The 27,921-nt window shown below is 40.8% G+C and overlaps 1 protein-coding gene and 1 pseudogene across 1 annotated transcript; both read right to left on the bottom strand.

The window, feature by feature from the left end:
- Window positions 1-1,346: 1,346 nt before the first annotated feature.
- On the bottom strand, window positions 1,347-19,661 carry LOC131248573 (uncharacterized). The gene is made up of 7 exons (XM_058248910.1): window positions 19,335-19,661; window positions 17,664-17,810; window positions 17,364-17,462; window positions 11,504-11,695; window positions 11,187-11,306; window positions 10,481-10,552; window positions 1,347-1,993 (listed from the first exon to the last, which is right to left on the bottom strand). The coding sequence occupies exons 1-7, from the start codon at window positions 19,617-19,619 to the stop codon at window positions 1,769-1,771; spliced, it is 1,140 nt and encodes a 379-aa protein (XP_058104893.1). The 5' UTR covers window positions 19,620-19,661; the 3' UTR covers window positions 1,347-1,768.
- LOC131248572 (heterogeneous nuclear ribonucleoprotein 1-like) lies at window positions 6,392-9,727 on the bottom strand (annotated as a pseudogene).
- Window positions 19,662-27,921: the final 8,260 nt, after the last annotated feature.

The following is a 27,921-nucleotide window of genomic DNA, read 5'->3' on the forward strand; positions in this document are numbered from 1 at the left end:
TATATATATGCCAAACTGCGTGAGCCCTAACGTGATGTGTGTCAAACATCTACCTCATTAGTCAGATGCACTATTCACTGGTGAGCTGGGCTTAAAAATCAAATAATCCAAGACTTGAGTGGGCCACACCACATACAACAGTTGAGAGAGGTTACCCTCCCATTAAAACATTCATAATCATTTATTGGGCCCACCGAGATTTGGTTCATAAATCTAGACCATCCATTTTGTGTCCCACTTGGATGAGCGGTCAGACCAAGTTTCAGCTGCATCGAAAACACATGCAAGCCCCCCCAAAGTACTTGTATATGCTTTAGGCATGTCTTCACATGGTTATAGATGGTATGACGCACCTAAGTTCCATATATGGCTGATTTTTGGGATATCCTATAACCTAAGGGGGACCACCTAAGTTCCATATATGGCTGATTTTTGGGATATCCCATAACCTAAGGGGGACCCATAAATGCACGGTGTTGATGTTCGATACACGTCATTCCCATGAGGTCAGATATATATATATATATATATATATATATATATATCCTTTTTCTTTTTAATACTGTTTGGATCGGGGAATCTAAAGAATAGATTCAGAAAAGAAAACGTCGCATGGTAACGCTCAGGGAAAGAAACAATGGTCGATGGTCAAAAGTAAAATATATTTCGAAAAAACTGTAGAAATGACTATTAACACATTTTTAAATGGAAAAGGAAAACACCCTTTTTCTAGGAAAACTGTGGAAATAAAAGCAGTTTCCGTATGTTACCTAACGATGTCACAATCAGCAGAAAAAGGATTTCATTTTCATAATAACCTTTTGAATTCCACCAATCCATACGGTCCCTTGATAAAATTGCCCATATTTCACTCCCTTGGGGCACATTTGCTTGCACCAAGTATCATGAAATTCATTATCAGCCTTGGTGCAAATTTTCATGAAATTTGGTGCAACCAAACACACCCTTGAAAAAACATTGACAAACCATACCTATTGATTTTATACTGATACCAAAGAAAGTACAGGCCAAGGCCATGAAAAAGACACCTCCTCACCTGAATTGATCCTATAAGCAACACGGATAAGTATAACTATCATTTCAGAGAATATCATGGAAACAGATTTATTTTTTTTTTAATGAAATGATTACCAATTGCCGTTCAGGAGGGTCAGAGGATCATTCCCAAAACCCCCACAAAAGAACAGTGACAAAAGGCAACAGAACCCCTCAAGCCAATTATCTTTCAAAAGGATGTCATCCTCCCTACAATATGTATTGGTTGCTACATGAAGATACATAACAAAAAATTCAGGCTTTCTACTAATAAATAGATTGATTGGATGTAGCGGGAAGAAGAAGAAGAAGCCATAATAAATTTGTGTACCTCAAGAATCTCAACATCATTCCAATGGGATACAGCGGTGGAATATATGGGACTTTTCTCCATCAACAGTTCAAAAATGTCATACACTTCGATCAACCAATAAATACCTCAAGAAAGGACACAAGTCCCATGTAATCAAGAACCCAAATCCACAAACTGATTCACCACCCTTGACCCGACATGGTACATTTTTGTAACTCAACGTTAGCTATAAGCCCAAAACAATCCGGATACCTTTCTGCCCTGCACAGGTGCAGAAGATAGGTCGACAACAACAGTTACTTGGGTCCAGTTCATGCAGTTCCAAGATCTTGGATTCATTGAATGGCTAGTACCATGCTGTAACCTGCAGAAACCTCTAGCACCTTTGTTCTTCCAATATCAGAGTTTCAGAGCGGCTTTTGCCATAGCCAGAGATCCATCGTAAGTTTTATTTCCACCAATGAAGCCACTCATATGAACAAAAACACAACCAGCAATGCTGGCCTCTTTTGATAGTTCCTCATCTCTCAAACCCCTCCATGTGGATGGGAGAGGCTTTCGGCTATCGAAACTATCTGGGGATACTGCCACAGCCTGCACTCGCCAATGCTTGCTCCTATCATCCTACAACAATTGGTAATGAAACAAGATGGCACGGATTATTCTTCTGCATACACATTTGCATCCTAAGATAGCAGACAAAGGTGTGCATTCAAAAAATAATGGGTCCATGAAACTTATTTCTGTTCTTTGTGAGGAAAGTCCATGATACATGGAATTACAGCAGTTACACACTAAAAAACGTGGGGTTTTAAAGGACATGACAATTGTGATAGTTCAGCACAACTTTTTAGGCTGCCATGTCTCATCCATAGTTGTTTCATCAGCAGAAAAGGGATTTTACTGAAAAGGATAAAAAGGAGCAAATACATAATCCATCAAGGCAATGGATAAGATTCCCCTACAATCCATCAAGGCAATGTGTACAGTGGTGTGTCATCCACTGTACACATAGCATACATGCATATCAATAATCAATGCAGACCGTCCACATCGTAGGGATCATTGCTGATGAAGCATATCCAGAAAGTCACATTGACTCATGCTAAACATCCATTGAAAAGGCCACCAACTGAACAGCAGTCCAAATTCAACAAGCAAAATCAAATTATTAAGATCAGCCTTTCTGTAGATTCCGAGATTTTTCGCTAGTAGCGACTCTTTTTTTTTTTCATTATTTTTGTTAAATCTTGCCGATGATATTGCCAGTCTATTTCCACATGAATCGATTATAGGATTTTTTTTTATTTTTTATTTTGTTTTTGCTAACGTCGATCCTCCTCACAAGAGTGGGCTCTTAAAGGGCAAGGTTTTATAATTTCTAAGTTCTTTACATATATTTTTCTTTTGAATATATAAGATCAATAACGGATGGATAAATTATTTCCAGAACTTGTTAAATGATGAACTCTTGAGAACTTAGGGCTCATTTGGGAGCATGGAATTAAAATCCTGGATTTTCAATTCTATTTGGCAGCATGGATTTTCAAAATCCCATGTCTGAGAAATTATGTTTGGGAGCCTCGATTTGACTCTTGGACTCCTAGAATTATTTTGCGATATATTCACTGAATAATGAATGTGATAAATTAAATGCTCTCAAATATTCTAAACATGAAATACGTGTGCAGCATAAGACGATTATTGCACCGAGCCCATTCTAAGACAACCTTGGCCCAAAAGTATGGCAATTCCAAGCTTTTGGTGAGCTATAAAAGTGTGCCCATTAATTTCATAATTAAAATAAAATTATATATTTCTTTTTGGGTGGTTGTCATTTTTTTTTTTCTATGTTGTGGCCCACATAAGTTTTGGCTTGATCTTTGTAGTATCGCATCATCATTGTGTGAATGCAAAGTGAAAACATCCAATGGTGTGAATGAATGTAAATATCTTAAGAGAGGAGGAGATGGTAGTTATGACGGTTGGAGAAGACCACAAAAGCTTGGATTTTACAAGCTAGGGGTCTCCCTTGGAATTGAAAAAGGGCGAACATCCAAGATTTTGAACCACCTTGGAATCAGATCCAAGATTTTCAGGGGTGCCAAACAACCTGACTTTTACAAATCTCAGACACATACTGCCATCTCATAAGACCATGGAAGTGGCAAGGCTTGTAATTTTAGATATTCTGTTGGTAAAAAGTTACAAGCCAGATGTCACTTTGTTAAAAATACAAATACAAGTGTGAGAATTTTAGGTTGGAAAATGATTTTGGGGAGTGAAATGGCAGCCCATCATGACACGACCTATGAGTTGACACGTGTGGCTTGACACTTGGGAATCAGATTCTTGTGCCTATGCACATGGGACTCGGATTCCCATGCTTACATTATTTTGGGAAAAACAAACTAGGATTTCGTGTGGCTGACTAGATCCTTGAGAGATTGGAGTGAAGGAGCAGGTCCTCATGAATTGTCTGGTCAAATGGTTTTGTTGACCCTTGCATCAAGTGGTGTGTTTACAAGTACACATAGGACTGTTTTCTTAGATACAAATGAGCCACAATGTCATTTTGTGCATGTGACACATGTTGTGTGTGCTACACCACGTTGTCAATGTTCAGGGTCAAATATTGCATATCAGACCCAGTTGTTGCATAGATTTACACGCATGATACCGCTTAATGGCCTGATTAATCGTGTTTGTAATGCAGAGTGTATGTACGAGCCTGGACCGAAAAGGGTGCTTAAAGCATGGACTTAACGCTCTAATGACACCAAAGCATGGGACGGACTCCAGAGACCCAAGATCAACATAATTACACATCAGGGACCCAAGAAAATCAAGGAATTGAAGCTCATGTGGCCTGAAAAGTGTCCAGAATGCAAGATCATAGGGTTCCCACCATCTGATCAGTTCGAAACTTCATACGTGGCCTGAGGACCATAAATAAACCGTACACGTAAAATTTCAGCTCCTGGATCACTGTGGAAGTGGCCCAACGGACAGATCAGCCCCTTTAATCATTATGTGGGCCCCGCCTGATATTTGGATATACTCCAATTTTGGTTTCAACGCCTTAAACTACGTGTCAAAACAGATGGATGGAGCAGATTTCTTACAAACATCACCATGGGACCCACACATGCAGTGCACGTGCAAGGTGCACAAGTGCACCGGACGAACATCAAAAATAAGGAAGTCGGTCAGTGTGCGCTGACCGACTCTCCTTCTGAAAAATTCAAGAACGCCCAGCGTTCTTGCGGCCGATTGACGGTTCGTAATTGTGGGCCCCACACATCACCCATTTGGCAGATCTGGACCGTCCATTGTATCCAGAATGGGGGTTTAACCCACGCCTAGATTTCCTTTTGGCATCATGTAAGTTCTGTCACGTTCCCAGTCGTTAAACACAGGATGGACGGCGGAGCAGAAAGATCGGTGGACCACACCTAATCCAAGATAAACAAACCCTCTCCAAACGTTTTTTTGAGGGCATTTCAATGGACGGTGTGGATTTTCCTCCTGACGTCAATCAGTGGGACACCACCCATCACAGCGTCGACGTGCGTCACCTCTGTTTCGCAAACAGAGGTTGCGTTCCGTTCCTGTGGGCCACCATCATGGTCCATATGGTGAATCTGGACCGTCCATTAGATTCCTACGGCCCATGTTACCATCGCCTAGGTGACGAAATTTCAAGAGGCAGCAGAGATATGTTTTTAACCGTATAAATGCGAGATGGACGGCGGAATAAAGATCTCATGGGCCACCACGGTTTGGATCCAAAACCGAGTAAGTCTGGGTGGTTCTTCGTCCCGATGCCAATGGACGGAGTGGATCTCTTCTTCGGCGTCAAGAATAGGTTTTACCAAAAATCAGCGTAAGATTGATTTACGCAGTCCTGCGTTATCTGGAGTCCGGTTCTGTTGCGGACGAGCTGCCAGTGCTTCCTTTCACCAACTTTCCTATGATTATAAAAGAGAGGAGCGTGTGGAGGAGCGGGAGGAGGAAGAAGACGTGGAGTTTGGCTTGGCTGCATCAGCGGCTGGAACGTGAGAGATAAAGACTAAGTTATTTTCTTCTTTTCTTTTCTTTTCTTTTTCGTTTTCTTTTCCTTTGCATTTGATTTCGAATTTAGCCATTCATGTGTGGCTAAAACTCTTAGCTAGGGCTAAGAGGTGAAGCCTGTAGCGGGATGGGAGATACTATTTAATGCGTTTAATTTAAATTTCTGAACTGAATTTGATTTTAAGTTGATTATTAAAGGAATATTTTCTTAGTCTTTAATGGTCTTGTGATCGAAATTACAATGGGTTTGCAATGGCTTTGAATATTTCTTTTTCCCTTTTGATGTTTATGACGTCAGGAGGCCCTGTTGTTCACCATCGTCTCCTGGGCATGGTAGGATGACCGTACCCTTCCTGATCTTCATACATTGTTGATTGGTTGGTAATTAGTTTAATCACATTGTTTGCTTTGTCTCCTGGGCATGGTTAGATGATGGAATCCATTCTAATTCATATACTTTTCATCCCTTAAAAACCAGATCAAGTAGGTTCAGTTTGATTTCCATAAATCTTAATGCAGGCATAAGATCTCCCTGATCCCTACAAGTGGATCCTCTGAATCCCTAGTTTCCTTCCTCTGAATTCATTAAAGTTTTAGATAATCATTCCACAATTGTTTCTTAAATTCTATTTGGTTAGATCATATCTTAGTCTAGTTCTATTTCTACCTAGTTTCAGGAAACGTACAAGTTTCAGTCCCTGTGGATTCGACCTCGGTCTTACCGAGTTTATTACTACATCACAACCCTGCACTTGGGGTGTGAACAGTCAAGCACTCGACATTTGCCACATACCACCATATATCTTCAAACATCTTCAAGCACCCTAAATGTATTATCCATGCTACCGTACATTTTCAAGCACCACAAATGTGCCACATGCATGAGCCAAGTTTTTTTTTTTTTTTTTTTTTTTTAGTCTAAGACGAGCTACTCTTTAACACTAGAGATGAGGAAATGGCTCCAGAATATAGCTAAAGCAGGCGCAAGTAAACAAGCCAAACATAACAAACTGCATTTCAAGACAAAAACTAGAGAGAGGTATGTGCTACTCCTCAGAACTACTCATTATATACTAGAAAAATAGCTACCACTGCTACAACTGGGATTCAAGCAATCCAACCAGTCCCAAAATCCGCTTTCATCTGCACAAGCTATCCCTCCACGAGCGAGACAACGATCCGAACCAGATTTCGGGAGTAAGAAAAGGAAGATTCCTCAAAATAAGAAATACCCAGTTGACGTCGTAGCCAGCTGCATTTCACTACTGTTGAGCCTGCATGGACTGAGCACCTCCGTAGCCACCAGGATAACCACCAGGGGCCATTTGCCTGGGCGGCACCATAGCCATCACCCCTCCACCTGCATTCATATAGCCAGAATTCCCATTGGCATCACCATGTCCACTGCCCATGTAACCCTGCCCCCTGTTGGTCTCCCCCACCACCACCAGCATTAGCATTTGGGGTGCTTGAAGCACACCCCCATACAGCACCATAGCTGCTAGGATTAGCATACCCCTCGTTCCCACCATAACCACCATAGCTGTATCCCTGGTTCAGCCCCACCTGGAGATTGGCCTGATTGTGCAGGAACAGTCCCAGCACTACCAGGACCATTCCAACCTGCAGCTCCATACCCTGTATTTGCACCATAACCAGCAGAGCCATATCCAGAAGAAGCTTGATTGTTCCATGGGCTCCTTCGGGCACCAGGTGGGCCACTAACATAACCCGGATTAGGAGCATTTCCATAGGCCCCGGCAGGGCCACCATACCCAGCATTAGCACTACCATAGCCACCAACGCCATAACTTGCTGCACCATATCCACAGCCAGGTGTACCATAGGCAGAAGAACCATATGCCGGAAAACCACCTCCAGATGCCTGAGGCTGCATGTACCTATTAGCATTACCATCATATGAGCTGGCGTTGACACCAGAACCACCATAGCCCTGATAGCCCCCACTACCAGTAGAGCGGCCACCACTGCCAGGATTTGCATCTTTTGGAAGAGCACATTTGACTTCCACAAGTTTTCCGTTCAACTCATGGAAGGACTTGTGTAGAACTCTATCGACAGCATCCTCAGTATCAAAGGAGATAAAACCGAATCCACGAGGACCTTGGGTGGTCTGATCATACATTACTACTACATCAGTTACATGGCCGTAATTCTCAAAATATCGACAGAATCCTTATTCTGTTAAAGTGGGAGGTAGCCCTCCAATGAATATCTTCTTGGTCTTAATATTGCCGCCACCTGGAACATTTCTCCCTGCATTGGGGTTTCCAGATCGAGAGGTGTGCTGTTCTTCTCTTGACAAAGCCCTTTTAGCCTCCACCGTCCTTCCATCAATGGTGTGACGTCTCCCATGAAATCCCCCCTATGAATAGTTTCCCTTGATCTGAATCCATCTCTCTCTCTCTCTCTCTCTCTCTCTCTCTCTCTGGGGTTCTTCTCTGAAGAAAGAGAAGGGGCATGTGCCAAGTTTTTAGTGTGTATATGCGCCACCATGTGCCAAACAATCCTTATTCCAGGTGGCTTTACAAACAACACGAGAATAATTAGTCATGGAAAACATTACTCAAACGGATAAGACCATAATCAGCCTAACCTAGACAGGTTGTCTAAGACTAAACTTTTGTTACAACCTAATGGGCCCTAAATGTTTATTGAGATTAAATCCAAAATAAGTGTTCATGCCACTACTAGAGATATAAACTAGGAAGATTGGATTAACTTGCAAGTTGCAACTGAAAAAGAGAATATTGAGGGAGTGAAGGAGGCATAAGTGATGCAGGACAATTAACCACTTGCTCTAAAAGCTCGAACTAATAAAGCATGGCTAATTAATCCTTTTATCTCATATAGCCCAGGCCCCACATCCGTAGGTTAGGTCCTCGGCCGAACTCTCCTTGTGGGCCCCAAATGATATGGGTTCCACCTCCTCATGGGCGCCAATTCACATAGGTTCCGCCTCATACGGGCCGCCCACCCCGAGTGCTCCCCCGCATACCACAGGCCACCCCACTCAAGCCCGGTGTGAAAATGCCCCTACATTAATCACCCCCAATAAGGAGTCTCAAACACGAGACCTCCCGCTCTAATACCAATTTGATGCAAGACAATTACCCACTTGCTTTAAAAGTTCGAACTGATAGAGCATGGCGAATTAATCCCTTTATCTCATATCCTAGGCCCCACATCCATGGGTTAGGTCCTCGACTGAACCCTCCTCGTGGGCCCCAAATCACATGAGTTCTACCTCACACGAGTCGCCCACCCCGAGTGTGCCCCCGCATCCCACAGGCAACCCCACTCGAGCCTGGTGTGAAAATGCACATGCATTAATCACCCTCGGTGAAGAGTCTCAAACGCGAGACCTCCCACTCTGATACCAATTTGATGCACGACAATTAACCACTTGCTCTAAAAGCTCGAACTAATAGAGCATGGCGAATTTATCCCTTTATCTCATTGCCCAGGCCCAACATCCATGGGTTAGGTCCTCGATCGAACCCTCCTCGTGGGCCAAATCACATAGGTTCTGCCTCACACGAGCCACCCCCCTCACATAGGCCGCCCACCTCGAGTGTGCCCCGGCATCGCACAGGGCACCCCACTCAAGCCCAGTATGAAAATGCCCATGCATTAATTACCCCCGGTGAGGAGTCTCAAACACGAGACTTCCCACTCTGCTATCAATTTGATGCAAGACAATTAACCACTTGTTCTAAAAGCTCGAACTGATAGAGCACGGCAAATTAATCCTTTTATCTCATAGCCCAGGCCCCACATCCATGGGTTAGGTCCTCGGTCGAACTCTCCTCGTGGGCCCCAAATCACATGAGTTCCGCCTCACACGGGCCGCCCACCCCAAGTGTGCCCCCGCATCCCATAGGCCACCCCACTCGAGACCGGTGTGAAAATGCCCCTGCATTAATAAGCATCGTGAAGAACATCCTAGAGACTCCAATATCCTATTGTGTATTGCCAATCCCTTGAACTGAAATTGGAAGTTCTAATTTTAGCAATTGTATCGGAAGTGACTTTCATATATCTTCATGGGATCAACCAACCATACTGTGAATGGAGCTGCTAGACTTTTGAACATACGCTGAAAATCACCAGTAGGCCTATGAAATAACAGAGGTTTGAGAAGCCCGACACTTGTAGAGTTCTGCCCATATACATGCAAGCACACATTAATACATCACATGTACGCAAGATCTGATCTTTCCATCAGGTGGACCATACTCATTAGAACTGTATAAAAAATAATAATAATAATAAAATAAGGCTGTTTCACTCATGTGTCCAAAACAAATGGACAGCAAAAACAATTTTGTTCTAACCAACTGTTTGTTTTATCCACTGGCTCACCAGAGTGAAACAGCCTGATTTAAAGGCCAGAACTAAACGATGTGGCCCACCTAATGGAAAGCTCAGATCTTGGTGCACTTGTGCTATATTTCTCTGCACACATTAGGCTTAGCAAGCCTCTAAATAACAAAGCTGCCTTAAATAGGAGCAACCGCTATGCTGATTTCTAAGAGAGACTGCAAGCATTGCCTACAAACTCGGACAAGGAGAGGAAACAGCAAATATGCTGATTATAAAGAAATGCCAACGAGACTACTAAATTAGCCCCTTGAGGTTTTTTAATATCCCCCTGATTTGATTCTCATTGTGTATCCGAGGGACCTTGTAAATTGGTGGCCAATAATTTCTGATATATGATGCACAAATGTTGGATATAAGAATGGTGAGCTTTTTACTTAGAATTGGATATGTGATGAAATGGAATTTCTTTCTCTACCAAAAAATGATAAAATCTATGGAGGCTAATGACACTATCTTATTAATCAAACTTCTCATGCATATATGAGAGAGAGAGAGAGAGAAGAAAAGAAAAGAAAAGAAAAGAAAAAAGAAGAAGAAGAAACAACGGAATTTGAAGATGTGCTAATTAATTCAACCTAAAAATCCTTTTGGGCAAAGTGAAAGCATCAGAAGGACAAAGGATATCATTACCTGATAAAGAACATACTTGATAGGAGGATCAATCTTCATCTCCTCTTCAAGCTCAAACAGGTGAAGCTTCCACTATGGGGCAAAAAAACATCCATAAAAATCTTCAAACTGGGTATGCTAGAACTTGAAATAACATTTCAACATGAACCATTGATTAGAAGTCAATTTCACCTCTACACGGAAAGTAACCTCTCTGTGTGTGTGCCCGAAGAATCAAGATCATGTAAGAGAAAAAGGGGCAATGACAACAATGGAACCGACAAGTCATGTTTCGAAAGAGATGCTCTATGATAACCAAGACCCAAGAATCTCTTAATGCCAACCAAGTAAGAAGAAGACCCAATATTAGAATATTAGCTTAGCTCTTAATGCATGCTGGAATCGCATAGAGTATGGAAATGTTGTTAGGAACAAATCCTAGTCTTGCAAAAATATCTAACCATCCCATATGGACACTGAAGTAAGACAAATCGGCCAAAAAAATAAAAGTGAGGTGAGGAGGAATAACTATTAGAAGTATAATAAATAAATATATAAAAAAAAAAAAAAAAACCCAACCCTTGCAGTTTTACTACAATGAGATGTTTCTAATAGCATTATCTATATCCACAGTATCTTGTGTTGTTTGAGACAACATGAACAGCAGAACGAGAGAAAAAAAAATAAAAATCTCAATAGTTGAAATTGTTAAAAAGTGCCTACTTACAGGGCAAAACTTATGCAAGGTCATGATTTCTCCACTGGGATCAACATCTCCTCTTGCTGCTAGAGACTCCATAATAATGGATCGTGCTGGTAACCATGATTTGGCAAGAAATTTGACATTCTGGGAAGTGAAATTCGGAATTCCTCATTAACAACAAAAAATATATCAAGCATAAACCTATCTGCCATCATTACTTCCAATTTAGAATGATAATTTACATCACAATATGAAGCTTTCAACCTAGAGGAATTATATATAACTATTGTAGTGTAGATCCTACAAATCCAATGCCATATTTAGCTCCCAAGAATTCTTACCTCCAAGAATTCACCACCAGCAAGCATCATTGCACGCTGAAAGGCCTCATTTTCCTTCTCAGGCGACTGGTCAGGATCCATCCAGTCCAGATTAAGTCGTGAAACTCTTGAAGACAAATTTGTGTTATTCACATATCTTTTAGGCTGATCAGTGTCATATTGATTAATCCCATTGTCAATAGCATCAACTGCCTGTTACAAGTAAAAATTAAAATAAAAAATCAAGTTACTTGTTACATGTAATGAATAAAAACAAATTTCAAATCAATATTTTTATAGAAGATGGGGATAAAAAGTCTATGGAAGCTCATTCAATATCCATGATGCGACTATAGTTAGCAGTAGCCCATCTCGTACAGTGTTTTCACAAAGAAACACAATAAAATGAAGCTACATATGAACCTCCCTCTGTGTTTCTGATGCACATGCGGGGCCCATTATTCAGAGATCTGAGAATTCTGTATCAATGACCCATTGTCCCCACCATTGATGGACTATTGCCTGAAAATATCCAGATTGGAATAATTCAGACCCACTAATATCAGGTCTTTCTTCAGTTTTAGACCATTACAATATTATTAACAACCTACTTGCAGGGCATAAGATGAAATGTTAGGATTAATTGAGGATTTTCAGGGCCTGGTTATGGGCCAACAAACTAATGGTCTAGATTCAGGATCATGGACAACACGTACAAAGTACAAACTGAAGTCAGGTCAATCATATAATTCCTCATCTAGAATTCAGGCAGAATGAGGAGATCTTCAGGGCATGGTACGGCCCAACAAACCGAAGGATCGGGGAGGGGCCTTGTACAAAAGGACAAACTGAAAACTCTCGAACTCAGACTCTTATAACACCCAACCTCTTGCAAACTGCAGGCTTCCAACAAGAACCCATCAAGGTTAAGCTTTACCATCCCTATACATAGGGGATTCCAACAAGTATTTCTTCTCATACTGGTACTTACTGCATTTTTTTAAGTTGACGCCTTTATTTAGAAAAAAAGAAACACAACGACAAGAACACAGCCCCCATCAGAAGTGACCCACTTGTCACTCAGCAATCACGCCAGTCAAACAAAGAATAAAGAAGAAGAAAGAAAGAAAATGAGGAAAACTACAAAGCCTAACACCAACTAAAAAGACTACCAGCATATAACCATAAACACCCCCAATCCAACCAATAGGATCCCGAAGAAACACAGCCATAATTTCTCCATATGGCCCTTGAATGGAAGTCTGCCAAGCCCAACATTGCATATTTGATTGAGACATTAAACCTCCAACCAACCCCAAAACAAGAAAGGAGGAAACCCACACCTCCCTAGCCACACAGGTGGTTAACCAATTATTCGCTAATCTTGCACATGATTGATGTGGACATCAGAACATTCAAAGTATATCAACATAGGAAGCGTGCATTACCCGTGTCAATGTGGTTAAATGACGGGTACGGGTCAGGTCTCTAGAGGTTGAAGACCATACACGTGTTCATGACGTGTGTAAGTTGCTTGGAGGAGATATTTAAACCGTTGGCTTGCAAGGATGGTGTGATCGGACCATTGGATCATCACAACCCACCTTCATTGCGCTATCATCGGGGCCCATCAAGCATCTTGGATTTGAGTTTATTTAATACACATTTTATATATTTGAGTTTTGAGACAGTGCGCGCACACTTTTTTGTGCGAATTTCTATTTTTTAAAAAGCTTTTTTAGTAGGGGTATTTTGGTCATTTAATATAATTCCAAATTTATAAGTGTGTTTTGCCCTAAACCTCAAAAGAAAATGCTATGTTATGTTTATGAAAAAGAAAGTTTTTGCTTCTTCAAGGCTAGACAATTACATCTTCGATTTTCAGTGATTGGAAGAGGGCGTAAGGCCTAGGGAAGTGATTTCTCATCTTCTCACTCTCTCTCATTCTTTCTTTCTCAAGGTATTTTCTTCTTTAAACCTCTTTTCTTCCTTTTCTTCTAAATTCTCTAAATCTAGAAGCCGATCCATTTTCTTTTCAATGCAAATCATAAGATCTTAGAAGATCTTGATCCCCCACATATACATATTTTGATCTTCTTCAAATTCCATCACCCAAGTCCTTAGATTTGAACTATAATCAAAGAGCTATCAATTTTTCTAAATTTTTCAGATTTTCCAATCCAGAAAATTCCTATTTCATGTATTAGAAAATCAACTTGGATCGTTGAATGGACCAATTGCGAGATAAAATTCTTATCTTTTACCGGATCCGACTAAATTCAGATTTTTAAGATTCAATACAACGTATTTGTGATGGATGATCGTGATCAAGTTGTCCCGTTGCAATAACAGTGGGCGTAACGGTGCCCACCGTTACCCATACGATGTAACGGTGTAACAGCTGATACGGGGGAGTAACGGCTATTACGCCCCCTGTATCAGTCAGAATTTATTTTTTTGGTCAAAAAAATCTAAAAAAGAAATATCTATTAAATCTAGAAAAATCTGAATATTCCAAATATGCATTCATTTATGATTTTGAACATGTTTATGGCAACGTAACGGTCCACTCTTTGGTGAGAAAGTTATATCGAAGAGAGCATATGGTAACAAACATCTCCATGCAATCTTAGGTAGACCACTAGTGGGCAAGGCCCTGAACGTGGAGCCCACCTTGATGTATGTGTTGTATATCCATGCTGTTGATCTGTTTTGCTAACTCATTTTAAGACATGGTCTAAAAAATGAGGAAGATTCAAATCTCAGGTGGACCACACAATAAGAAATAGCTATGATTGAATGTCCGCTATTAAAAACTTCTTACAGTCCACTGTAATATTTATTGGCCATCTAACCTGTTGATTACGTTATACAAACATGGATGAAGGGAAAACACAAATCTCAGCTTGATCCAAAACTTGTGGCCCCTAGGAAGTTTTTAATGGTTGGCGTTCAATCACCACTGTTTCCTGTGATTTGGTCCACCATCCTCCTTTTTTAGCTCATGCCAAAAAAAAATGATCTGGCAAAATGGATGGATGGCGTGGATAAAACCCATACATCATGATGGGGCCCAGATAGCACCGTATAGTAGTGCTTGCGTCTATGCAATTTGTGTGGGTGATGTCGTGAGCATAGGGCCCACCTCAATGTATGTGTTGTATATCCATGTTGTACATTTGTTTTGCCATCTCATTTTATGGCATGGTCCCAAAAATGAAGCGGGTGCACATCTCAGGTGGACCGCACCACATGAAAAGGTGATCGTAAAACACCCACCAGTAAAACTTGCCAGGGTCCAATGTAATGTTTATTTGCCATCCAAAATGTTGATAAGGTCCAATGGACCCAGATGAAAGGGAAGACACAAATAGCAGCTTGATGCAAACCTGTGGCCCTCAAGAAGTTTTTAAGGGTGGAAATTCAATCCATGTGGTCACTTGAGGTTTGGATCTGCTTCATTTTAGGGATCATGCCCTAAAACTGGTTGGAAAAACTGATGGACGGCATGGATATACAACACATACATCAAGGTGTGTCCCACAAAATAGTGCATGCATTTAGCATGAAATACCACCCGAGTATTTTTTTTTTTTAAACATGCTATGAAACAGCCACATAGCCTCCTCTCCTTTAAAGAGGAAGAGGATTGGCTAGTGTACCACACACCACCGATGTGGTTGGTGTGTTGACGTCACCAAGTTTTGTGGGTCCCATCATGAGGTATGAGTTATATCCAAACCGCCTATCCACTTGGTGAGCTCATTGTAAGGCTTGAGCCAAAAAAATAAGACAGATCCAATAATCAAGTGGATCACACTGTAAAAAGCAGTGGAGGATTGAACGCCTGCCAGTGAAACCCTTTTTGCGGTCACAGAATTTTTAGATCAATATGATATTTCTTTTTCTCTTCATCCAGGTCTGTGTGACCTTATGAACAAATTGGATGGAAAGTACACGTTATAGTGGGCCCTACAAATTTTTAACGGTGAAAATCATTGTCCCTACTACTATTTGTGGTGTGGTTCACTTGAGGCTTGGAAATTGCTCATTTTGGATCAAGATCTAAAATGATCTCGCCAAATGGATGAATGGCGTAGATATGATTAAATATATCATTGTGGGGCCAATATAAATTTGATCTCCTTTAAACCACTCGTACAACTCGAAGCTCGAGGAGCATCAGCGCGTCTTCGCATGACACATACCCACACCAACTAGGTTGCTGGTTTGTGGTACGCCAGCCAATCCACTCCCATTTAAAGAGGCGAGAGAGAGAGAGAGAGGGAAAAACGAGAAAAGAGGGGGGAAAAGAGGAGGGAGGGAAAAACAAGAAAAAGAGGGGAAAAAAGAGGAGAGAGAGAGAGAGAGGGCATCGAAGAAGAAGAAGAAGCAGAAGTGGATGAGGATGAGGATCCACGGCCGTAGCGTAGCAGCAGCATGCGCAGCCACAACAACTACAGCCGTAGCAGCAGCATCCGCAGCCACAGCCACAACCGCAGTAAAAGAAGAAGAAGAAGAAGTAACGAAGAAGGTAAGTTCTTTTTTTATTCTTTGGATTTTATTTTTTTTCATTTTCTTTTCAGTTTTTTTTTTCTTTTTCTGAAAACACTGATACGGGGTAACGGCCGTTATGGTTTGTATTAGCCATTACGACTCCGTAACAGCCGTTACAGTTTGCTTTTTCAAGGCCACCCTGTTTCAACCCTGTACCGCGTAACAGGATATGCTGTTACCGTTTAATATCGGCCGTTACGTAAACGATTTGGCACACCCTAGCCGAGATCATTGCTAAATTTTTCTTAGTTTCTTCTTGTTTCATGATGTATAATGCCGAATTTTTAATATTAATGCTTACATAAATCTGCCCCTTTTAAATTCCGCATTCATTTAGGGTTGGATTAGGCCGTCCTACACCAATGATGCACATGTCGCAAAGTGTCATACTTATTAGCTGGACAGAATGTTGGGCAGTTAAGGAACAACATGTCCATAGGAGGAGTGTAGCTGAGATGAGAATGTTGAGATGGATGCCTGTCAAGACAACAATAGAATTAGAATTAAATGCATTCGAGGTAATATATGAGTAGCACCACCAATAGGCAACAAGATGAGGGAAAGTAGACTTGAATGGTTTTGTCATGTGCTATAGAGACCAAGAACTATGCCAGTTAGGAGTGAGCTCATACAAATTAAAAGCTCTAAAGAGCAAGGGGAAGGCTTGAAAGGACATGAGTGAGGGTAGTAAGAAAAGACTTGATGACCTACGGTCTAACTGAAGTTATGACCCTTGATAGAGTGGAATGGTGAGAAGGGGTTCATATAGCCAACCCCAATTAGTTGGGATGAGGCTTAGATGATGATGACCCCAATCGAAAGCTTTAGCCCATCCTTGGGGAATAGGGGCCTTCTAAACTTTTGCACATGGAGGAGGCACACCTCGACCTTTCACTAATAGAGTAGGTCCTATCATGGATGCCTACATGATAAATATCTTGTTGATATAGATTCCCATTGGCCATACATGTGTTGAAATCTCGATGATTGCTTCTAACTCACCTTTGTATGGACGATAAGGATCTTTGACCAGAGAGATTTTAGTGTTGTGCATCGTCTGCATTTGGACTTTCTAGATGAACAACCTCGATCACCATGCGATGGCATAAAGAGGGTGAGCCTCACACATGTCTATACATATTATTCTCATACATGTTTATACATATTATTATAGATATGTATAAGTGCACTGCATCAATGCCCAACAAAAATAAGACTGCATAGTTCTCCCTTCAATGTTTAATTAAAAGAACAACTAGCTCAGAGCAGAGGATATCAACATGATCCTGATGCAAAGATAAATTCAAAAATATCGACAAGTTACCTCCACAAAGCTTTTATATATAGCCAAAAATAATCGATGCACATCTTGGTGTCCCTCATCAAGCTGAAGCTCCTTCGCAATTATCTCCATTCCAAAATGCTAGAGTGAGAGAGGCATATTTATTGTCAGGAAACATAACAAAAATCAGATCAAATTCCTAATTAGCTTCTTTACAATCCCGGTCAATTCCTGAGCCACAATAAATAGTCCTCCAAATAATCTCCATTTTTGCCCACATGAACACAGGATGGGATAATCTCATTGGCCATTTTCTAACTACTATTGGAAATGTTACAATACCTTGTAAATAAGCCCAGCACTACTGAGTTTGGTCGAAAACCCATGACCAAAGACCTCACTAAAGCCTTTCTGGTGATGATCATAACGATCCTTGCTAGGATCATACACACCTCCAACATCAAGTACTGCATCAAGTGTGTCCAGTAGCTGTAATATGTAGGTCTTAGTCAGTTAATCACGCTCTCAATAGTTACTTAAATCTTGAGAAAAGTAAGCATGTCCATTAAGAAGAAAATGATAGCAGAAATTTAAATGTAATAAACCCAACCAAATAAAGACAAGCATCTCTTCAATGCGCACAGTAAACACTGAGTTGGTGTGCACGTATCTCCCATCATTTAAATAGAGTTGGCAGGAATCAATAAGCATTTCAAAGTGTGAATTTCCAAAAGACCACTTTGAGAGGCAATTACCACCCACCATTATTGGATGGTAGAGATATGTGCACTGACTCTTGTTTCACACTGCATGCATGCACTTTTCCCAGTATTAAATGGGCAGCAGAATATACAATTTTAACAAAAGCAAAATTAAGGGGTGGACCCTGATTTTTTACCAGTTAAAAAATACAAGTGCAGAGATCATAAATTGAATATGCTCTATCGTGTTTCACTTCCTAGGAACATTTTGCAGTAAAACCTAAGAGCCCATTTGGATGCCACTCAAAAATGAGTAGTTGACCAAAAACAACCTCGACAACCAACAATTTATATAAACAACACCGTTTAATACATAATTACTATTAACTAAAATGTGATGAACACATTTTTAAGTCACACCCAAACATTTTTTTATCTGGTTTTCAGCAGCAGGAGCAACAGACCGTCTGTAACTAAAATGTGATGAAATCATTTTTAAGTCACACCCAAAAACTCTTCTTTTTTTTTCTGGTTTTCAGCAGCAGGAGCAACAGACCGGTCATCGACTGTAACTAAAATGCGATGAAATCATTTTTAAGTCACACCCAAAAACTCTTTTTTTTCCTGGTTTTCAGCAGCAGGAGCAACAGACCACTCATCGACTGTCAGAAACTGAACCTACAGTTCAGATTTCTCCAATCACTACCACCCAAACAAAGAACAAGTAGATGTGATTTCACAACCCCACATATCCAATGGACGGTTTGGGTCCCACACACGTGCCACCAATTGGCACATGCATGAACAGGCTTGCAAAGACCATGTGCAGATCTCATTTTCCAGAAAATCGCTCAGGTCTCCTTTCCTGACAACACCATGTGTATAGCAGTACTCCATTTTGAATGATAAAGGGCGGCTGTCACCCAAACAGGCCCTAATCCAAGACATTTATGATATATTCCTGAGAGTAGTGTCCTGACACTCAACTCATACATCCGAGCCCCAGGTTTTGTTTAATCCATAGCTTCATCTGTGGGACCCTCCACTGATGGCTGAGTACCCTTTAAACCTTCCAGAGTGGAAGACCCTACCCATCCAATCGTTGGCCTTTCTCCTGGACCATTACCGCCTCTTTTCTTAACCGTCTATATTCTAGGCCACCGATCAAAAGGCTAGGATCCCGCAATCCCATAATCATATAGCCTACCTCCCATCAACAGAGCTACCAATCATACAAACCGTCCGGATAACCAGACCATAGGCCCACTTGAACAGACGGTGGTGGAGCAGAGGCAGGGAATGAGAATGGTACCTCGGGATCTCTGGTACGGACTATATCTGCACCGTTGAATTTATCGGTGAGACGGATCATGAAGCAGCCAAGAGCTTCATCGCAGTGGAAGCTGCCGTTGTGGGTACCGACCCTCTTAAGAGGAGGATTCGGAGGTGAAGGAGAAGCAGCAGTCGAGAGAGGAGAAACCCTAGAAATTCTCGGAGAGGATGCCGCCATGATAGAGAATCTGCCGCTGCTGCTGCTGCTGCTTTGAGAGGAGAAGAAGAAGAAGAGCTGCTTTCTACAGCTTCGGACTGCAAACATATCTTCGCTCGCTCGCTCGCGCGCGCCTCCTGCAAACCCTGTTTTGAGTCCACGGATGAGAAATTTGCGACTGTGGACCCTACCTTTTATCCAGCAATACAAACTTAGGGCCCGTTTGGCCAGGTGGATTGGAAGGGATTGAATGGTATTAGGGTGGAGGGCATGGATTTCTAGATAATGATGGTTTTGTCAGTGGATTGTCTTGAGATCCATGGGATAGCTATATCCCTCGATTGCTATATCCAGTACGCCCGGCAAATCCCGGGATTAAACCTTCCCATCCCTTTCAATCCTTCGAACCAAACACGTCCCCCGCAAATTTGAACGGATTAGGATGGATTGGATGGGATTTAAAGGTAATGATGGGGTTGTCAGTAGATTGTCTTAAAATCCATGGGATTGGGATCAGATCACCAACTCTGTTCGGGATCGGATTAGGGTGGATTGAACGGATTAACTTTGGAACTTAGACCTGCTCGTACGGACAGCAAATTTGAGGACGAAAATACCCCTCCTTTCACTGAAACGGATTGGGTACATGGTCGGTGGTCTGTGGACCCCACCATGATGTATGCTTTTCATCCATGCTGTCCATATATTTTTCCACATCATTTTATGATATGAGACCAAAAATGAGGTATATCCAAATCTCAAGTGTACCACATTACAGGAAATAGTGTTGAATGAGCATGGATCGTTAAAAACCTTTTGGGGGTCATAAAACTTTTTGGAGGCCCACTATGATGTTTGTGAGAAATCCTCCCCATCTAAGTTCATTCATAGGGTCACAAAGACCTGGATGAAGAGGAAAAATAAATTTCATAATAATCCAAAACTTCTATAACCCCTAAAAGGGTTTCAATGGTAGACGTTCAACTCCCCATTGCCTTTTACAGTGTGGTCTACTTAGTAGTTGGATCTATATTATTTTTCATCTCAAGCTTAATATGAGCTCCCCAAATAGATGGACGGTTTGGATATAACACAGACCTCATGATGGGACCCACAAAAGAAATGTGATTTCTGAAAGCTGAGTTCCCTATTGCTACAGATTATAACCGTAGCCCCTGCTTTTTTGGATATGTCCTTTGATATATATCGAACGCATTTCAATATGTACTTCGTTATCTATCGAAGGTCTTTCAATATTATCGAAAAAGGTCCAGTACTGTCCAGCAAGTTTGCCTTAAAAATCCTGCAATTTTCGATACATATCGAAGAATATTCAATATGTACTGAAGGTGATTTTACTTATAGGTACGGATTATAACCGTAGCCATAACTGTAGTCGGTGCCAGTCTATGCAATTTTTATTTTTTATTTTATTTTTTTACACGAAAAACTTTATTCAACTTATAATTTTCTTTAATACATATTTATATAAATATGTATATATAAGCATATAAAAAAAATTTCTCTCTTTTTTTCATTTCTTTCTTTATTCATTTAATAAGAATATCTTCTAAATTAAAATTAGTTACTTGATGCACCCTGTATGATTTTGGGGTAGGAGAAGCTACTTTAGCCAACCAACCTGGTTATTTCTCAAGATTCCATCAGGTCGATGATTGAAAATCCATTTCATTCACTTCGCAGTCAATTTCAATCAATTCATGGTCAATTTCATTCATTTCATTTATTTCGCGATCAATTTCATGCATTTCACGGTCAATCTCAGTGATTCCCCTTTACTTCATGGTCAATTCCCTTCACTTCATGATCAATTCCCTTCATTTCACGGTCAAATAGAAATTGAGCTGGGCAAACTAGAAATTCAACGGGAGAAACATGAAATTGAGCGGAGCAAAAATGAAATTCAGCGGGACAAACTAGAAATTCAGCGGGTCAAACTAGAAATTAAACAAGGCAAACTAGAATTCGAGCTGGGCAAATATGAAATTAAGCAGGGCCAACGAGAAATTCAGTAGGGCAAACATGAAATTGAGTGGGGCAAACTAGAAATTCAGCGAGGCAAACTTGAAATTCAGCGGGGCAAACATGAAGGTTGAAGGTTATCAAAGAAATTTAAATTTTTGACAAAAAAATTTAGACAATTTTTTGAGTTTTCGACATATTGAAAACTTTAGAGAAAAAAAATTTATATACTTATATATACATATTTATATAAATATGTATTAGAGAAAATTGTAGTTGGAAAAAAGTTCTCTATGTAAAAAAATTAAAATTAAAATTTTTTGGATAGATTAGCACGGAGAGAGCTATAGCTACGGTTATAATCCGTAGCTATAGGTAAAAGACCCTCGCGACAACTATAGCTACGGTTATAATTCGTAGCCATATAAAACAGCGTAGCCATAGTGTTTTTTTAAATTTATTTTTGCTGTTGTAATCCCCACCACCTTTTGTGGGTCCCATCATGAGGTCTGTATTATATCCAAACCGTCCATCTATTTGGCGAGCTCATATTAAGCTTGAGACAAAAAAATAAGACAAATCTAACTATCAAGTGGACCACACTGTAAAAGGCCGTGGGGAATTGAACGTCTACCATTGAAACCCTTATAGGGGTTACAGAAGTTTTGGATCATTATGATTTTATTTTTTTTTCCTCTTCATCCAGGCCTTTGTGACCTTATGAATGGATTGGATGGAAAAAAAATTTATGGTGGGCCCTACAAAATTTTTAACGGCAAAAATCAGTTTTCCCGCTGCTTTTTGTGGTGTGGTCCAGTTGATCTTTGGATATGATTTTCTTTTTTTGGATAATGCTGGGAAATGATCTCGAAATATGGATGCTGGGAAATGATCTCGAAATATGGATGAACGTTGTGGATATGATAAATACATAGCTGTGGGGCCATGTAACTTTGATCTCTTTTGAGCCGTTCGTACAACTCTCTCTTGGAGGAGCGTCAGCGCTCGTCTTCGAAAGGAAGGGAGGGGTATTTTCGTCCTCAAATTCGCTGTCCGTACGAGCTGGTCTAAGTTCACAAGTTAAGTTTGTATTGCTTCGTAAAAACTGGCTGGATAAAAGGTGGGGGCCACAGTCGCAAATTTCTCTCTACGGATTCGTAACCGTTACTGTTCGGGAGCGCGACTTCGCTGCGTAGGGCCCACCTAGATGCTTTCATTGTACATCCACACCGTCCATCCTTTTTCAAAATTATTTTGGTATAAGATTTAGAAAATGAAACAGATAAAATTTTCAGGTGGACCACACCATAGGAAACAGTGGTCACTGAACACTACCGTTAAAAACTACATAGCATCCATTGTAATGTTTATTGACCATCCAACCTGTTGATAAGACGACAAAAATCTGAATTAAAGTAAAAAAACAAATATCACCTTAATCCAAAACTTTTGCAGCCCACAAAATATTTTTAATTTCAGTAACGATTGTTTCCTGTGGTGTGGTCCACCTGAAATTTCTATATGATTCATTTTTGGGTCCATACACTAAAATAAACTTTAAAAACAGATGAATGGCGTGGATATGGAATTTATGCATTGAAGTGGGCCACTACTGTCACGTTATCACCCACATCTCGGGTCGACCTGATTCGGTACTATTTAACACACCATACTCTGGCGGAGTTATTGGAACATACGCCTTCATCTCATCACCGTATACGTAACATAAACGTATATTACATCGACCGTTTAAATGGTAATCATGTTAAGGATGTCGTGGTCTCGAAACAAGGACCGGGATGGGATGATCTTAACGGACCAATTGGTAGAATGGTCCATAATCGAGGTTCACTGGGCAAGATCTAAAGCCTGTAATCATCTGATCAGATGAATTTTCATACAAGACCCATATGTCATGGGGCCCCATGATTTGGACGGTCACTTACTTGTATGCAACGGTGAGGTAGATGGATGAAAGAGATGATTGGCCGTACTCTTCAAGGGCATGGTATGTTTTTTCTTCCTAGGGTTTAAGTACGGCTAAAATAAATGTCGTGAATGGGCTTGGCTTGAAAACCCGACCGGCCAAAATGGGGCCCGACTCTGACCATCCGGGCTTCATATGTACAAGAGTTATATCCTGCAAATACATCATTCCAATCCTCGTTTAGGCAACTCATTCATCTTGAATGAATGTAGACCGTTGATTTAATTCCATGATGCATGTCTCTCACTTGATCATCAGATAGATTAAGATAAATCAAGTGGGAAATAGAGATTTGATCTTTTTCTTGGGCTGCGCCAGGTCGACAACTGTAATATCCAAGCCGTCCATCAGCTGGGCCTCACCATGTTAGATGTTATTGTCCTAAAGTAATGGTGATTCCCTCGACATGTGCTTTGAAATGAGAAATAGGTGGATAGGATATAAGTCTTTGGGCCAAATTTTTCATAATCATGTATTTGTTCAGTTAATTATCGCTCAGTTAACTAGTGGACCAATCTGATTTTTGATTGCGGATTCTTCTTAGGTTTGCTTATTTTACTAATTATTTATATAACGTAAAAGGTATGTGCCATCATTATCAACTTAGGACTAGTAAATTAAATATAATAATAGTTAATTAAATGCAAATAGGGTTGAAAGTCCGGCGGGTTGGGTTGGGCTCAACCCTAGCCCAACCCAAGGTTCCTATACTTCAACCTTGATCCGATCCAACCCAACCTCAGGTTGGGAATTCTTAACCTAAGCCCAACCCAAGCGTGCTCGGTCAGGTTGGCCGGGTTGGTTAGGTAAATATATGTTAATATTTTCGTTATTACATTGGTCTATTATATTTTCAATATGCCTATTATATTTTGTACCTATAATTTTATTTATTATATAAGTAGTTATTTATCGTAAAAAAGTTTATTTTTAAAAAACAAACAAGCTAAAATATAGGACAACTATTCCTTTTAAAGTTGTATTGTGTATCAAGCAATCTATTTGGGAGAGAAATCCAGTATGCCTTGTTAGCTCGAGTCATCAGAAATGATGTGGACCAATGAAACTTGATGACATTGGAATTTCTTATGCCTTCAACAAAGACGATTTGCACTCAATTATAATTAACTTATAAGGAACTTATATATCAATCGGGTCGGGTTGGGTTGGGTTGGGTTGGGCAACCCGAGCCCAACCTAAGTTTTATCGAGTTGGTGTTTTTATGGCCCAAGCTCGAGGCCAAACCCGATACATCATGCCCAAGCCCAACCCAATGTTAGGTCGGTCACGGGTTGGTCGGGTTGAACTCGCCCAACTTTCAGCCCTAAATGCAAATGTATTTAAGAGATATAAATAAATTTGTAATTATCATACTTTTCATGACATTATCATAAATTTTTTGAATCTAACCAATATTAATCAAATATATTTTAATGATGATTTAACATTAAAATAAGAAAATAATGCCATAAAGGCCTGTGTTTGAAGTGTACAAGAGCTGCCTTGCATATGCATCTGGGCTTAGCAAAGCTCCAATTGTTGTTGTTACACAAGTGTCATTTTAAAGAGGATTCCACGTAACACGTACCACTCATCTACCACTGCCGACTATGGAATGGCCCAACAATTACGCTGATCAGATTATCGTAACCATTCAGTCATGGCCTAGAAATGGAGCGTCAAAATTTAAAATAAATAAATAAATAAATAAGCAATGGTTCATACCCTACGAGTGAAAGTATATTGATTGGATGGTTTGATCATCTACTTTAAATGAATTTTCTAAGTCATAGATAATCAACGGTGGCCCCACACCAAGAGATGAAAGTGAGACAGATTGGGACACAATCCAGCTAACTGAAATGCAACAATCAAGTCTCAAATTTCTTTTAAAGGAGTCCCATCGAGGGGAGAGAAGATCCGGGAATGTGATGGAACCATCTCTCCGTTATATAATGTGGCAGCCAGATGTATTAATCGGGTCCACTCATCTAACACGGATCTAGCATGGAAGATCCGTGCCATTCATCAGGTCGGGTGAGGTAACCCGTGAACACACATCATCCCATAATCAAGCCATCAAGTGGGCCCCACATGTTCGAGAAAAATAGGCAGCAGTAGGAACTAACCAAACCAACATTGTAATCAATGGGAGCGGATTAGGCGCAGTCCGGCCATCATGTTTGTATCCTGTATCCACCCTGATATTTAGGCACTGCATGACATGCAACTTGAGTAGGGTCTTGAGTGAGAGATAAGTCTAACCTTGACTCCTTGATAGTAATGCGGCGAGTTATATAGATATGTCTAGATATCCTCCAGTCAAAGAACTAAAATTCAAAGAGTTTTTTCTGACCATGCGCCTTACTTTTAAAACACCCACCTTTGTCGTTACCTCCAAACTTACTTTACCAAACTAAGCCCCTGCTGTACGGGCCGAACCAAAATGTCTCTGCTTTATCAGAAACATAATTTTCGAAAGATGTCGTTCCTTATGGCTACGGATTATAACCGTAGCCTTTGGAAAGCACGAAAGTCAACGTGAACTCTAAATGCATGTGGGTCCCACCTATTGCCAAATGTGGGGCTATGTTGGGTGGGTCATCCCCACACTAACCTTCTGCACTCAAATTATTGAGTGGGTCCCATCTAAAATCTACTTAAACCTCAAATGGGCTAAGGAGTGACCGATCGGAGACGACGGTGACCCATTTGGGCGTCGAAGGACTGCATTGTGTCAAAGTTAATTTTATTATATTCCATTCTTCCCACTCTTTCCAAATATGACTCTCATATGGTTTGTTTCATGGTCAAGGTAGACTAAAAAAAGGCCCGATAGGAAGCAAAGATGATCTAGACCGTAACAACTTTAAACGGACATATCTCGCAAACCGAAATGAGTTGTCGGATGTACCACATATGATTTTGGGTAAGACGAGCTACTTTAGTGACCCAACACACTATGTCGGGCTACGCACACTAAATTCGCGAAGTGAGTCAAATTCATCCTTATAGTGAATGAAATTCACCACAAAGTGAGTGAAATTGACCGCGAAGTGAATGAAACTCACCATGAAGTGATTGAACTTCACCGCGAATTGAGTAAAATTTACCGCGAAGTAAATGAAAACCACCACGAAGTGAGTGAAATTCACCCCGAAGTGAACGAAGTTCACCGCGAAGTAAATGAAATTTACAGCAAAGTGAGTGGAATTCACCACGAAGTGAATGAAATTCACTAGGAAGTGAATGAAGTTTACCACAAATTGATTGAAATTGACTACGAAGTGAATGAAATTGACCGCGAAGTGAATGAAATTCACCGTGAAGTGAGTGGAATTCACTGCAAAGTGAATAAAATTCACCCTGAAGTAAATGAAGTTTACGGCGAAGTAAATGAAATTGACCGCGAAGTAAATGAAATTCACCGCGAAGTGAATGAAGTTCAAAGAGAACTGATTGAAATTGATAGCAAAGTGAATAAAATTCCCCGCGAAGTGAGTAAACTTCACTGTGAAAAGAGTGAAGTTCACTGCAAAGTGAATGAAATTCACCGCGAAGTGATTGGAATTCACCGCGAAGTGAATAAAATTCACCGTGAAGTGATTTAAATTGATCGCGAAGTGAATGAAATTCATCGCAAAGTGCTTAAAATTGATTGCAAAGTGAGTGAAATTCACCATGAAGTGATTGAAACTAGAGGTGTACATGAACCGAGCTAGCTCGGTTAGCTCGCTCGGCTCGACTTGAAAAAGCTCGACTCGACTCGGTTCGAAGCTGAGTTCAAACCGAGTCGAGCTAATTTTTTGAGCTCGAAAAAAGAGTTCGAGTTTGCCCCAGCTCGACTTGAACTCGGCTCGACTCGGTGCAGGGGTATAAATACCCTTCAAAAAAAATCCTACACCTTTTATCTTTACTCCTTTTCCCTTACCCGCACGGCTACACGAACCCTAACCCTTTTCCCTTACCTGACACCCCTAAACTCTAACCCAAGCATTTGCTCCCCTCTTCCAGTCTTCCTCCCTCTCTCTCTCTAGTCTTTCCCTCCTCGCTCAGGTGCTCACATCGGTCTTCCTCCCTTTTGATATTGATGTTGCTCACCAAGTGTTTGATGAAATGACCCAACGAAGTGTGGCTGGTGGCAAGGAAGGTATGTATATGAAACGAATGCCCTTTTTTTCTTAATTTTTATGTTGCTTAGAAGGTGTTTGATAAAATACATGTAAAACCATTGTTGTTGTCTTAAATATAGTGAGATTTTGAAGGTGCAGCCCAGGTGTTTGTGAAAATGCCGCACAGGCGAACTCGGCTCGAACTGGCCTAAGCTGCTGACCAAACCGAGCCGAGCCAAGCTAGCCAGTCAGGCTTGAGGACCGAGTCGAGCCGAGTTTGAGCTAAGGTCAGCTAGTGGCTGAAAATTGACCGCGAAGTGAATGAAAT

This window comes from Magnolia sinica, chromosome 6 (genome assembly GCF_029962835.1).
Source record: "Magnolia sinica isolate HGM2019 chromosome 6, MsV1, whole genome shotgun sequence".
Taxonomy (NCBI): Eukaryota; Viridiplantae; Streptophyta; class Magnoliopsida; order Magnoliales; family Magnoliaceae; genus Magnolia; species Magnolia sinica.

Excerpts from the sequence above, each read along its gene's own strand:
- LOC131248573 (XM_058248910.1), bottom strand. The coding sequence starts at position 19,619 with ATGTTTGCAGTCCGAAGCTGTAGAAAGCAGCTCTTCTTCTTCTTCTCC. Across the intron at positions 10,553-11,186 it reads CCTTGCATAAGTTTTGCCCT|TGGAAGCTTCACCTGTTTGA; the intron begins GTAAGTAGGCAC and ends TTTGCCCCATAG. Across the intron at positions 1,994-10,480 it reads TCAAGTATGTTCTTTATCAG|GATGATAGGAGCAAGCATTG; the intron begins GTAATGATATCC and ends CAATTGTTGTAG.